We start from the raw sequence: 12,825 nt of genomic DNA on the forward strand, positions 1-12,825 counted from the left end.
CGGTGAGATTGGCATCCCCAAACCTCTTGTAAGTGGCAGATCCGTTCTTCAAATTCTTATCGATAACCTCTGAAAAAGGTTCAGCGTCAGTCTCGCCAAAGCTTCATCTTTACCTTGGGCCCTTATGTGTTGAGAATGGCGGGCCGACCGCTTTTACGCGAGCTACGAAGCAGCAATGACACAATATGTCGAACTTGCCGCTTGGTGATTCGACAACGGCCGACACAACCACAAATAGCGACACCATATAGCACCAAAGCCGCCACACAGCGATCAATCGATGATGCTGTCGCACAGAAGCCCAGCAGATTTGAGCTGCAGCAGTACATTGACCGGATTAAGTCCCTTCGAAATCCCAAGAAGGACGGAAACGAGTCATTCAGTGTGCGGTTCTTCGAGCAAGACAACAACAAGAGAACTGAACTTTCTGGAGAAGAAGCGTTCGGCGAATCACTGAACGAAGTCGATACATCAGGTCTCAAGGAAGCCCTTCTGGAAATCAAAGACGATATCGGTGGAAAGGACGAAAAAGAAGCTTTTCAGGATGTGGTTGATCAACTGGGCCCCGAATGGCAGAACATGAAGACGGCAGACGACCTCGAGAGAATTATTGCCAAGTTGGACGCATATACAGCCGCGATCGATGAGGAGATTGACAAAACTGGCGCAGACCTACCAAAAGAGCTGTTGGAGAGACTGGACTCAGAACTTCCAGGCTTGCCAGGATTTGGTAATCTGGGTTCTCGAATCACGTTACCTCAAATTCCAGAAAAGCCATGGACAATTAATCAACGCAAAAAGATCGCTCGCCTCAATACTGCGTTATCGAAGACTGCCAGGGATCATCGCCGCGATGTCAAACTCACAGCAAAGACTGTACAAGGGGTGTTCAAGGCTTATCACTCAGCCAGATTGTCTCTAGCTCACGGCTGGAGTCATGTCCCCCTTGAAGTATGGGATTTGTTGTGGAAGATCTTCTCGGCCGATGAGTCTGTCAATATTCATCGCCTATCACATATTGCACTTCTCGCTCGAGACATGAGCGAGGCAAACGTGACCTTGAACCCTGCTCAGCAACTCCTGACAATTGAGGCGGTTTTTGTTGATGGATGGGAGTCGAAAGCAATCGAGAACTGGAGGAGATGTCTGAGCACACTTGGGAACGAAAATGCCGAAACATTCCAAGAGTTCTGGGAGCTTGGAGTGAGGATGTATTGCCGAACAGGTGATCTGGAAGAGGCACAGCGAGCCATCAGCAAACTAGTCCAGAAGCAGTCCGACCCTCGCATTCTGATGCCTTTGATTAGGACATGGTCTGAGTTGGGCACGGAAGAGGCACAGGGGAAGGCTTGGGCTGCCTACCGCCAACTACGCGAGCTTCTTGGAGACGATATGAAGCTAGCTGACTATGATCAAGTCATATCATACTTCCTGACTACACATCAGACCGAGAATGCCTTGTATGCCTTCGTTGACATGATGAGCGATGGCAAAATCGATTTGAAGAAGCAAAAATATATGCCATCAGTGGTTGCCAACAAGTTCTTTTTTGGAAAGTGGCTGAAGAGGTTGATTGGTGCTGGCGATCTGAACGGAGCTCATAGCGTTGTGGACTTTATGGGCCAAAAAGGTATCGAGCCAGCTCCTATCCAGCTGAATGGTCTCATCGCGGCTTGGCAACGGGCCGGCGGTATTGAAGATCTCGAGAAGGCGGATCAAATGGCTTGGGGCATGATTGAGACTCGAATTCGGTTCGTCAAATCTCGAGGAAATGACGTGGGTTTGCAAAGCGAGCCTTTACAGAAAGACGACACTTTACCTCTACCACGAGCAACCCTGGAAACCTTCTCTCTATTGGCGGAGAACTATCGAGTGAGAGATTTGCACGATCGACTTCTGATGCTCTGGGAAGCTTTCCGTGAAGCGGATATGAAGGCTGACTCCTTCATCATCAATCAGCTCCTCGAGTCGTACATCCAAGCAGGACAATCGAAGGAAGCTATAAACCTATACCTAACGCTCGTATCGGAAAATGGCATCGAGCCTGATCCCTATACATTTAGTGCTTTATGGAAGACGCTTGCCGTCAACCGCCTTCACGTCTCAGCTGGCTTTGTACCCGATCAGGCTGAGCCCACTCGTGCCATGTTCGCCGAGACTGTCAAGTTCAGACATGTTTTTCAACCCGATGGCATAGATGGTCAGCTCGCACGTAAGATCCTACATACTTTCCGTCGCATCAAGGATAATACAGGCTTTGTCGTCGCATTGTCGACTCTCCGCGATGCTTTCGGTTTCATACCTCCCGAAACGCTCGTTCTCGAGCTGATGTTGGAGACGACCAAGTTGCAATGGGACTCGCCGACCCATCGACGCCGTCTCATGACTGCCAAGCGAGATCTTGATCGTGGTCTTCTCTCTTGGGCCGAGGGAGATGCTTCTCGTCTCGAGGGTCAGCGTCGCGGCGAAGCGCTTTTTGAATATCTACAAAAGCGATATTGGCCCACTGAAGGCGACGATGCTCTCAGGAGAAAGATGTTCAAGGAAGCTGCAGAGCAGATGGGGGTGTATGATGTGTTACGAAAAGGGGCAAAGGAGTAAATTGCGAAGCATTGATGGCCAGCGCTTGGATGATCGCTGATGTACTCAAATCATGTATAGTAGTATAAAGGGGCTCGGTGATGCCCACTGTAACATTATATGCTAGATATGCGCAGAAGCAGCATTCATCAAGATTTATGATAGAAGACAACATTCCATGAACATGTACATTTTACTCTGATTCTGAGAAAACACCAAGGTCCTGAATATCCAACGAAGCATTCAGGCTTCACAAAAGAACAAATCATGAGATGTAATTCTAGAAACGCTCGTATAAGTGCTCTGCACGTACACGTCTACTTGGTATTAAACCAGCCCAAATAAAGCAGCAAGAAACCCCGACTAGAAAAAGCCCCCTGAGACCAACGAGTTTCTTTTATTCCCTTTAGCTCAGTCGCCCTCCTCCCTGAAGAACTCCGTCGCTATGCAATTAACCAAGAACCAATCACTCTAATCACCGCTCCCATAGCCTGCTTGTCTCGCTTTGCCCGGCCGCTGTCTTTCACTATGACAAGTCCATTGTATCCTGATCTATACGATCACCGACCGAGCTCAGCCCCGAATCATCGTCACTAGCATGGCCGTTTTGTTGAGGTGCTTGCTGCTGTGGAGGCTGATCTTCGTCAGGCTGCTGTTCTTCGCCAGGCGTCGGGCTGCTTTGGGGCGAGGCACGGTTGGAGATCCATTCGGCGATGGTCGTCTCTGACCCTCCTTCGACTTGGATCTCGCCTGTGTCATGGCCACGGCCGAGTATGGTACCGTGGTACTTAGCGTCTTCGCCGGTTTTACTGTGTTTCTTCTTCAAAGCTGTGAAGTCACTGTCAGCTGTGCTTCCTGGAAGCCATCGGTAGGAACCAACCATTGAGATAATCTGTAGCATCCGTCTCACCGTCCCCACTACCGACCTCCATCATCTCCTTCATGCGCTGTCCCGCGAACCACGCTACAAACTCTTCAACTCCGCGCAAGTCCTCTTCGCCGCGCCACATCTCTTCGGTAGGTACGCGCCCTGGTATCAGCGCGCCCGCGTCCTGAAGCGCCATCCGTATATCAGCAATTGTGAAGTCAGCGCTGTCGCCTTGATTATGCATCGCATGCTGGGCAGTAGTTTGGCAGAGAAGCGACAGGTACCGGGCGGCAAGATCTGTCAGAGAGTCGAGGACCGCGGGGCGCGTGGAATGATATCCGGTTGAGCGTAAGATCTGGAGTATGGAGGGCCGGAGAAGCGCGTGAAATAGAGACGGCGGTGTCGTCATATTTGTCTGGCGATTGTTGTGGTTTCTATGTGCGAGAGTAAAATAGTGATTAGGTCACTGGGGCGCTCGGCTTGCGATCGTCAAAGGAAAGCGTTTGAATGTTGATAAGTTGCTGATTCGTCTCAATATCGATGTCGCGGGAGCAAAGCTTGGCCGTCATCGGTACTTAAGGCTATGGCTTCACAGCGCATACCCGAACAATGTGCCTGGAATCTGCACAAAATTTATTGAAGCTTGTTGCGATGAGCTTCTCCAAAGGTATGAAGTTGGCCCCTTTGGGGCAAGTGCAGATCAGAGCAGAGGTGCAAGAATAATAGGCGCGGCCTAACAATAAAAAGAGTGGAGCCTTCTCAGTACAACACCCAGAGTAGGTACACGACTTACACCAATTTGGTGGATGTTACGACAACAATGGAACGGCATGGGTAAAACTGAGAGAAACAATTACAGAAGATCATGTCAAAAACCTTTCTCTCTAGGTTTTCTCCATTATAGACTGGCTTTGATCATCTGAGCAAAAAATGGAAGACTTACGAATATAGCATTGTCATTGTTTTACCTTAAATATCTACAAAGGTTGTCATATATACTGATGATCGGGCTCGTTGTGATCAGGGTCATGGCAAGTCCATGGCGAGCCTATGATTAAGCGTATGCGCAGCCTTGAGACACGTGGTACCATTTTTCACAGCTTTTGGTAATATGTAGGCTGCCATTGTCTTAAAGAGCCACAAGATACCACGATGGTCGTCTTCTGGTTGCTGATTGATAAATCGATGAAATATATAATACCATCTCCTATCATATCACGTTGTGGCACATTTCCAACCTGAACGTTTACCAAAGTGTTCTCCTCCAAACACAGCCCCCCCCCCCCCCTTTCTCTGATGTAATACCTTGATAACATTCTCAGTGGTGCATGCGTATTCATACAGTCATCTCCTCAGTCTGTTTCTCGAGCTTGGCCTCGTCATCTGCGATGCCACTGTACTTGTTGATCCAATCCAGGACCTCTCTATGCCAAACGAGTGAGTTCTCCGGCTTCAGCACCCACTGCATCGATTATCAGCAGATAAACAGGATATACCAATTGCCTCACCACTCACATGATTCTCATCGGGGAACATGACGAGCTTGCTAGGCACTTCACGAGCCTGCAAGACATTGAACATGGCCAATCCTTCTGAGATGGGCAGTCGGTAATCGAGTTCGTTATGAATGACCTAGAAAGGTGTCAGTATATTTCTTGTCGCCGCCTAGTATCATTCTTACCAGCTGAGGTGTGGACCAGTTGCCAGTATGCAGAGACGGATCCCACTTCTCATATCCAGCACGGTTCTCCCACAATGTTCCACCGAAATCATGCTCGGGGAAGAAGAGCTCTTCAGTCGACCATTGGTTTTGTGTTGAGAAAACGCCATCATGGCACACTAAAGCCTTGAACTTACGGCCCAAATCATGACCTTGAATCCAATCTGTTCTCATGTCAGTATAACCGCGGCCCAAGAACGTTTGGACTCACTAATCATGTATCCACCGTATGAGGCTCCCAGAGCAACAGCTCGATCAGTATCAACATAATCGACATGATTCTGGAGATACTCAAAGCACTTCACCAGATCTTCATATGGGGCACCTCCCCAGTGGTTGGCAATCGCATCAATATGAGCTTGCCCGTATCCAGTACTGCCGGTGGGGTTGGGGCACACAGCTATATAGCCCTGCTCAGCGAAGATGGCCGGGTTCCAACGAGTACTCCAATCATCTGTCCACGCTGATTGAGGGCCACCATGTATTAGAAAGGCCAAAGGATACTTCTTGCTTTTGTCGAAGTGGGAAGGTAACATAACAAGAGCGTGATTATCATAGCCGGCGGACCCAGGATACCATAACTCGCTGGCTTGAGACGTGGAGAGACCGAATGTCTTGCCGTTCTTGGAGCTGGTGGAGATCACTTTGACAACCTTGGTCTCCGGGTCCAGGACTCCGTAGCTCGAGCTCTCGATTCGCGACTTGGATGTAATGAAGAGAGAGTCACTGCCTTCCAGAGTGTGTGCCTCAACGACAGACCCTTCTTCGTGAATAGCCTCGGGAAGATCACGAGCTTTGAGAGTATCAGATGGTAACTTCCAAAGCATTGATCTCCCATGTTTCTCAGCCGCAACATACAGCTCAGTGTCGTCCTTTTTCCAGACAACCCAATCAGGCCTCAAATCCCAACCGCCCTCATCATCGTCTGTCTGGTAAAACTCTTGTACGTTACTTAAGTCGTCCACGTTGGGGATCAACAACAGTCTTGTCTTATCAGATTCATACTGCTGGTGCTTCATTCTAGCAAATGCCAACTTCTTGCCGTCGTTGGAGAAAGTAGGTGCACTACTATAGCCGCGCAGTCGTCCAGTCTTGACGATCTGTGGCGGCGGAGGCTTGTCTGTCCAAGACTTGATGGGTACGTAATACAGATCTGTCTTGGTGTTTCTCGCCGGGTTTAACTCTGGATCCTTAGCAACGAAGGCGATTCCATTCTCTGAGATGTCAAAGTCTCCTGCTCCACCAAAAGGAGGGACAGGTGAGCTCAGTTGCGTACCGGCCAAGAGGTTTGTGAGTCCATCCTTCTCAAACACCCATCTACCATTTTTCTTGGTAATCACGCCGTACCAAAGCGAGTTCTGATTCTCGGTGTTCCAGGCATCCCAGTGCCGAACGAAAAGGCCAGTATATATCTTAGCAGTTGTGTATGTCTTGGGCTCGGTTGCCTGCCAATACATGTTGCCCTTGGGTGTAGTCAATGCGGAGCAAATTAACGCAACCTTGCCATCAGATAGTGCTTTTGCCTTTGGGTTAGAGATGCTGCCTGCAAAAGATTTGATCAAGCGTGCCCTGATACGTTTGTTAGCTTCCTGGAGACGACATGTTGCCTTTAATATATGCTCACTCGGAACCATCCAAGACATGCTGCTGGTAGAGAGATGAGCAGCCATTATCATTTGTTCTAATCAAAGCAATCTCTTTCTCTCCAATCCAAATAGGATCGCTAACATGAGCGTCCTCGGAAACGAGATGGGAAGAGTCATCTTTGATATTGAGAACACGGATCTGGAACGACTTGGAGTGGCTCTCGAATGAGTACGACGAGATCTGAACATGTTAGCATAAGTTTGACACAGCCAGCTAAAGGCATTGCCAAGCTCCAACTCACCGTGTAGAGAATGAGCTCCCCAGTGGAGTTCGGGACTCCAGTTGAACGACGCGGGGCCGAAATCAGCACTTCAGGCGTGAACCGCGTGGCCTGCCTCGTCATCATGGAGACAGAGAGGGATAGAATGCGTTTCTAGTAATTGAAGGTGATATGATGGGGAAATCACGAAGTAAAGGACTCTTGGGGGTGTTGAAGAGAGGAGAATCAAGAACCTCTGTGTCCAGTTGACACACTCATCATACAACCAGCCCAGGTATGCAGAACACCTATAAGTGCTAGTGCCATGGGTTCCCCCTCACGACTCCTCATTCTCATGGCCAGCCGCCCGCTCGGCCCCTCTCTTCCGGTGAGCCCACTGCTCATGCTACCTTCCTTTATAATTAGTGCTACCTACCTACCTAACCTTTAAATCAAAAGTTCATCATAATACTGGCCGGAGAATATTTCTTTAGTACGAAAGTAATCCCTTTACATGCAACTATAGAAGTTGAAGAGCTAATCAAAGTCTAATCTCACCGCAACCGCTGCGATTAACCACAGCCTTACCTGACGGACGTTGCGACGTCGCTTCGATCTCGTTCATGTTGACGTGGGATAGCTTAAAATGGCTTCAAGACATGACACAAGGCCTAAACATACCTATGTAACGACAAATGGGAGACCATACACTGTACCTAACTTCACCCGTGAGGCTGTTCCCAGTAGCGGGAGAACCACCGTGAGTTTTATAGGTGATCTGACATCAAGCAATTGGATCTATATTTGTTAAGATGATGGCAGAAAAACAGGCATTATGCATGCTTTGACGCAAGCTCTTTGAGTATTCTGGTGCCTTGGCGGTTCCAAAATGCTCGATAACCTCCCCTATGAACAACATAGTTTCGTGCTACTTTGAACCTATCGTGATCTCGGTCCCAAACCACTTTCTGGTTGGTGGGTGATCTATATTATGAATCCTAACGCCATCCTGACCCTACGGTTCAGTCCATTCCCTGTTAAACGCCCAATCTCATGAGTATATCGTTATACATACGCTACTTGCGCTGTGCTCCAAAATTCGTTCGTTTCTTGCTCATCGAAGTATCGTTTTCGCTATCCTCGTGCTCGACCGTTTTCTTCTTCGACTTGCTTGCGTTCTTGACCGCAGTCGAAGATGTCGGTGTCGGGTGATTCGAGGGTCCGTCTCTAAATGCGGCGGATAATGGTGTCGCGCCAGCTGGCGTCGAGCCTCCTGATCCAGGTGTGATACCCTCCTACGAAAAGCATGATTAGCCTATCCCGTGTGATGCTGTAAATGATATTCATCCATACGAGATTATTAGGTCGGTAGGAAATCGACGATCGTGAAAAGACTCTGTTCTGTTCCATCGGACCAGCCTTTCGTCGCTGTGCTGCCGCGCCACTCATGCCCTTCATGTAGTTGTCGAAACCGGTGATGATGTTGCCGCTTGGTGTGCTGTCGAGGTATGCAGTCTCCTTTTGGGAGATGCTGTCTTCAACTTGTGTCTATGAAAATATCAGCCGAGTTCTAGTACAGTTTACACTCAGTGGGCAAATGCGCACCAAGCGTTTCTCTAGCATCCTGCGCTTCTCGACCAGATCCCGAACCCGAGCTTGCGCCTTCTTGTACTCGGACATCGTCACTTGTCCGGTACCAGCTACAGCTCCGTTCGATGCCTTTCTCTCAGCCATGCGCGTTGTCGTCTCGGCAGGTCGGCGTTATTGGGGTTCGACACTCGATGGATGTCCTCGTCAAATGGGATGATGAATGGTCGCGTCTGGAAAGATACAAGTTAGGTTGCAATTGGAAAATGCGGGGCGCTTAAAAGGAAGCGCGGGGAGCCGCGTTAGACGCTTATGCATCTCGGTTAAATCATGGACTTAACCACAAAACAACAACGAAAATGATTAAGGTTGTAAATGAAGCAAAAATGAAATCCTGCGTATAGCAGGTGGCTGGAACTCTCCCGCCGGGAATTGAACCCGGGTCTCAAGCGTGACAAGCTTGCATACTGACCACTATACTACGGAAGACAAGCCAGGTTGAACCTGGTGTAGTGAGTTCGGTGTTGTTGGAACTCGATACCAAGATTATATCTCTGAGGCAGTGATTCAGAAGCAGTCCGCTCTCCTGTCTCCGATATGGTCCAGATTGAACGCTTTCACTAGCTGATTATAGGTGCTCGAACTTGATAAAGGCTTCAATTTATTTGATAGTTATATGTGTCCTTGGTCCTCTCTATATCCTACAAAGAAAGCTTTTCCATATGCTCCTGTTTTCCAACGCCGTAAGTCAGTAATTGCAAGCATAATAGTTATGCTCATGGCTCAACAAGGGCTTGAACAAATTGTTAGCTTAGGTTTCCCCAGGAGAAGACAACCTCGATCACTCTCATCCTCGTCTTGGTGACGCAGGCGTTGCAAGGAGCAAGGTCAGTCAAATCTTGGCGAACAAACCAAGTCAGTGATTGCGCCGGTTCAAGACACTATGGCCAACTGACCTCAGATACTTCATTCGGCCGGAACCTATGCCTCGGGTTTGGTCGACAGGGCACGAGATTCATCTTCAGAAACATCAGCTGAATTTTCTCGAATCCTTGATCGCGAAGAAGCTGAAGAACTATTTCGCCGTCTACCCTTAGGCGAATCTCTCTGCCTAGAGGGCTGCTGACCACGTCCATGATTCGGTCGTCTTTTGGTCCTGCGATCCGGTGACGCGCTGCTGGAACGGCTGCGACTGCGACTATAACTGTGACTTCGGCTTCGACTACGGGATTCTGATGTCCGTTCAGATCTCGATGAGGAAATGTCTCTAGCCAGTCGTCTTCGACGAGTTACAGAGCGACTCCTTGATGAGGAGTAACGTCTGCGCTTTGGTGCAGGAGAATTTCGCTCCGAAGACAGAGATCGAGATGGACGACCTGGCCGGCCTCTCTCGGTACGTTTGTTTGCCCGGCCCCGATATGTATCTCCTCTAGGTGACCGCGACCTCTTGCGTGTGTCAGCTTGTTCCCCATGAGAGACAGGTCTTTGTCGTTGGTTCGATTGATCAGTGCTTCGGGAGGCACTGCGACTTCTTGAGCTCGGCCTGGGCGATGCCGATTCCGAACGTGATCGAGGGGGCGATTTTCGTCGGCCTTGTTCGGCGCGTCCACTACCACGTCTTCCTCGTGGAATGTAACTATCGCGTCCATATGAGTCCCTGGTATCACGGATGCGAGGGCCGGGCGATCTTGATCTGCGGCCTCCCCTCCTGAAACCCCCTCTGCCCCGATTTTCGAAATCACGGTCGCCTCGGCGCCCTTGCCAGGTATCTCCACGAGCAGCAGCCCGGTCGCGGCGGTCGCGGTCTTTCAGATCGGCTACTTCGCGGTCTCGGCGATCCCAGTCGTCTCGTCTCTGTTTAGCGGTTTCTGCAGCGCGGTCTGCCTCGATCTAGATCAAATGCCATCAGAAATCGAACTGCACAGGATTAGTGGTTGGCATACCTTCTCTTGGATGAGCTCCAGCTTCTTGGCCTCAAGGAGTTCCTTGGGGACGCCTTGGGGACTACTTTGGGCACTCAGCAATAACTTCCACAGGTCTTTGCAGAACACAGCCGTATCCTTGTCAAGAAACCCTGTGAGTTGTATTTGCAGTGACTTGATATCCGGCTATTGTACATATCAGCATTCTGAACTTGTCAGGGTTCGGTAAACATACGTATCGCGGTCCTTCGATGAGATTGAAGACAAGCTCGATCACCACGTCATCTTCGCTTCCTAGGATATCGGAAATTTTGCTGGCGATCCATCTGAATGGAGGAGTTAGCACGTTGTAACACAAGGCCGGCAATCAGATCACGCACTTCTTCATGACTTGCAAATTGACCTTTTGCATGTCAACCTTTTGGCTAAACTCGGGGGGGAATCTGGTCGACTTCAAGAGTCGCGCATCTACCCCGGTGGCCATATTGGAGAAGTCGCAATAGCAGTTTGATTGGTATGAAGAGACGCGTTGTTGAGAAAAAGTTGCTAGGGAAGAAAAGTGACGTCGCCAGCACAAGCTCGGAGCCTCATGCAGAATGCCGGGTAGTATGTGCACGGACCAGTATTTTACATGGAGCGCTAGCTTACCAACGCAAATCACCAAACAGGTCCTGTGCACTTCTTTTGTTGTAGGGAGGATGTGCACTGAAGAGTCCTGAAACCTCCCTGCCGTCTAAGCGGCGTCACCCTTCGCAGCCTGGGACAAAGACGTCTTCACTTTGAACCCTTTCTGCCGATAACATAGTAGGAAGCTCTCAGTTCCAGGAACTTCACTTTTCTGTGTCTCCATTCCAACAATGGAAAATCTACACGCGCCGACAGTGCCCTCAGGGGAAACCACTGCTCCTGTCACGAATGGCGATGCGGGGCATCTAAGCTTTGCAGAGTTGCAGCGAAAGAAGGACGATATTGAGGCCGAACTCAAGGCTTTAGGAGGAGTGCTTGATTCGGTATTCACGAGTTTTACGAAATAACATTTATAATGCTCTAACACAATCATAGCATGGGGTCGATATGAACACTTCTCTCCTAACAAACGATGGTTTCCCTCGAGCTGACATCGACGTTGCTCAAAGTATTTCAATATATCCAGATTCAAGATTCGATCACTGACAGCGTGACAGTCCGGACTACACGAGCTCGCATCATTCGACTGCGGAATGACTATACTGCTCTCATGACCCGGGTTGAGAAATTCCTTCATGAACATTTTGCGAGTCTTGATGAGAATGAATCTGCGCCAGTTGCAAGCTCAAGTAACTCACCAGGCATCTTGCCAGACTCAGCTTCTACACCGTTAGACCCTCCTTTTGCCAAAATCAACACCGTAGCTGCAGGGAGTCCAGCAGAATCCGCCGGTCTGAAACCTGGAGATGAAATCCGGAACTTTGGTTATGTGAATCGAGCCAACCACGACAACCTCAGAAAGGTGGCCGAGTGTGTTCAGGGAAACGAAGGGGTAAGTTTGTGCTCCAATATAGTACACGAAAACCGCCGTTGACAATAAATTAGAACAACGTTTTCATCAGAGTGTCGAGGCCAGGTGGTGTGACCGAGCGGCAAGAGTTGCGACTGACCCTGACTCCAAGAAAGGACTGGGGTGGGCGAGGATTGTTGGGCTGCCATATCTTGCCTCTATGAGTCGAGTTGTCGCGAAAGCCATGATAAACCAGAAAGCCTACCTACGCATAATCACTCCGGGCAAGATAAATTAGTGGTTGAGCTAGATCGAGGCGATTCATCTTGGGCTTGTGCTTTAGCCCATGTCCAGTTGCTAATTTTTGCTTTGCATCTGTCAATCCAATGGCTTGCTAGTATGGCCTCAAACCTTGCCGCTGTCCAGACACTTCTCATGATGTGTATACCTAATTTGCAAAGACAAAAGTGGATCACACAGTACTATGTCTCATACTGATATAACGAAGCAAAAAACTTTTTCTGTTATACATTGTGATTGAATGAACTCACACATGCGGTTCTCTGCGTGATCTAGTAAATCATGGGTTGACTTATGGACTAGCAGCAGATGGCAGAGGCCTGAGGACTTTGAACCGGAATAAATAAAAGGGCCTAGATAAGCGACGTAGTGTAGTATGGCGCAGTTTTGGTCAGTGAGTCAACTAGCTTATTTTTTCTCCTAATACACGAATTATCGGCCTTCTAATGCTTTAGGAGCTAGAATCTCATTCGACTGGAGCCAAGGAAGGCAGCTTGATTTGAGGAAATGTGTAATTGGTCAAAG

General features: G+C 49.1%; 6 protein-coding genes and 1 non-coding gene across 7 annotated transcripts; 2 read left to right on the forward strand and 5 right to left on the reverse strand.

Moving 5' to 3' along the window:
- Positions 1-135: 135 nt before the first annotated feature.
- Positions 136-2,601, forward strand: FMAN_00823 (uncharacterized protein; the record flags this gene model as incomplete). Its single annotated transcript, XM_041827853.1, has 1 exon — positions 136-2,601. One exon carries the CDS (start codon positions 136-138, stop codon positions 2,599-2,601), a length of 2,466 nt encoding a protein of 821 aa, XP_041676156.1.
- A 505-nt stretch (positions 2,602-3,106) lies between these two features.
- Positions 3,107-3,857, reverse strand: FMAN_00824 (uncharacterized protein; the record flags this gene model as incomplete). The annotated part of the gene is made up of 2 exons (XM_041827864.1): positions 3,107-3,408; positions 3,461-3,857. The coding sequence occupies 2 exons, from the start codon at positions 3,855-3,857 to the stop codon at positions 3,107-3,109; spliced, it is 699 nt and encodes a 232-aa protein (XP_041676157.1).
- A 927-nt stretch (positions 3,858-4,784) lies between these two features.
- Positions 4,785-7,158, reverse strand: FMAN_00825 (uncharacterized protein; the record flags this gene model as incomplete). Its single annotated transcript, XM_041827875.1, has 6 exons — positions 4,785-4,910; positions 4,964-5,080; positions 5,130-5,332; positions 5,380-6,737; positions 6,793-6,995; positions 7,057-7,158. The coding sequence occupies 6 exons, from the start codon at positions 7,156-7,158 to the stop codon at positions 4,785-4,787; spliced, it is 2,109 nt and encodes a 702-aa protein (XP_041676158.1).
- Positions 7,159-8,090: 932 nt separating this feature from the next.
- Positions 8,091-8,748, reverse strand: FMAN_00826 (uncharacterized protein; the record flags this gene model as incomplete). The annotated part of the gene is made up of 3 exons (XM_041827886.1): positions 8,091-8,309; positions 8,368-8,562; positions 8,620-8,748. The coding sequence occupies 3 exons, from the start codon at positions 8,746-8,748 to the stop codon at positions 8,091-8,093; spliced, it is 543 nt and encodes a 180-aa protein (XP_041676159.1).
- A 270-nt stretch (positions 8,749-9,018) lies between these two features.
- On the reverse strand, positions 9,019-9,090 carry tRNA. The gene has a single exon. It is a non-coding gene; the product is annotated as a tRNA-Asp (tRNA).
- Positions 9,091-9,582: 492 nt separating this feature from the next.
- FMAN_00827 (uncharacterized protein) lies at positions 9,583-11,007 on the reverse strand (the record flags this gene model as incomplete). The annotated part of the gene is made up of 4 exons (XM_041827897.1): positions 9,583-10,491; positions 10,545-10,709; positions 10,759-10,849; positions 10,904-11,007. 4 exons carry the CDS (start codon positions 11,005-11,007, stop codon positions 9,583-9,585), a joined length of 1,269 nt encoding a protein of 422 aa, XP_041676160.1.
- Positions 11,008-11,380: 373 nt separating this feature from the next.
- Positions 11,381-12,224, forward strand: FMAN_00828 (uncharacterized protein; the record flags this gene model as incomplete). Its single annotated transcript, XM_041827908.1, has 4 exons — positions 11,381-11,533; positions 11,586-11,658; positions 11,708-12,042; positions 12,096-12,224. The coding sequence occupies 4 exons, from the start codon at positions 11,381-11,383 to the stop codon at positions 12,222-12,224; spliced, it is 690 nt and encodes a 229-aa protein (XP_041676161.1).
- Positions 12,225-12,825: the final 601 nt, after the last annotated feature.

The sequence above is a fragment of the Fusarium mangiferae genome (genome assembly GCF_900044065.1).
Source record: "Fusarium mangiferae strain MRC7560 genome assembly, contig: FMAN_scaffold001, whole genome shotgun sequence".
NCBI classification, from domain to species: domain Eukaryota; kingdom Fungi; phylum Ascomycota; class Sordariomycetes; order Hypocreales; family Nectriaceae; genus Fusarium; species Fusarium mangiferae.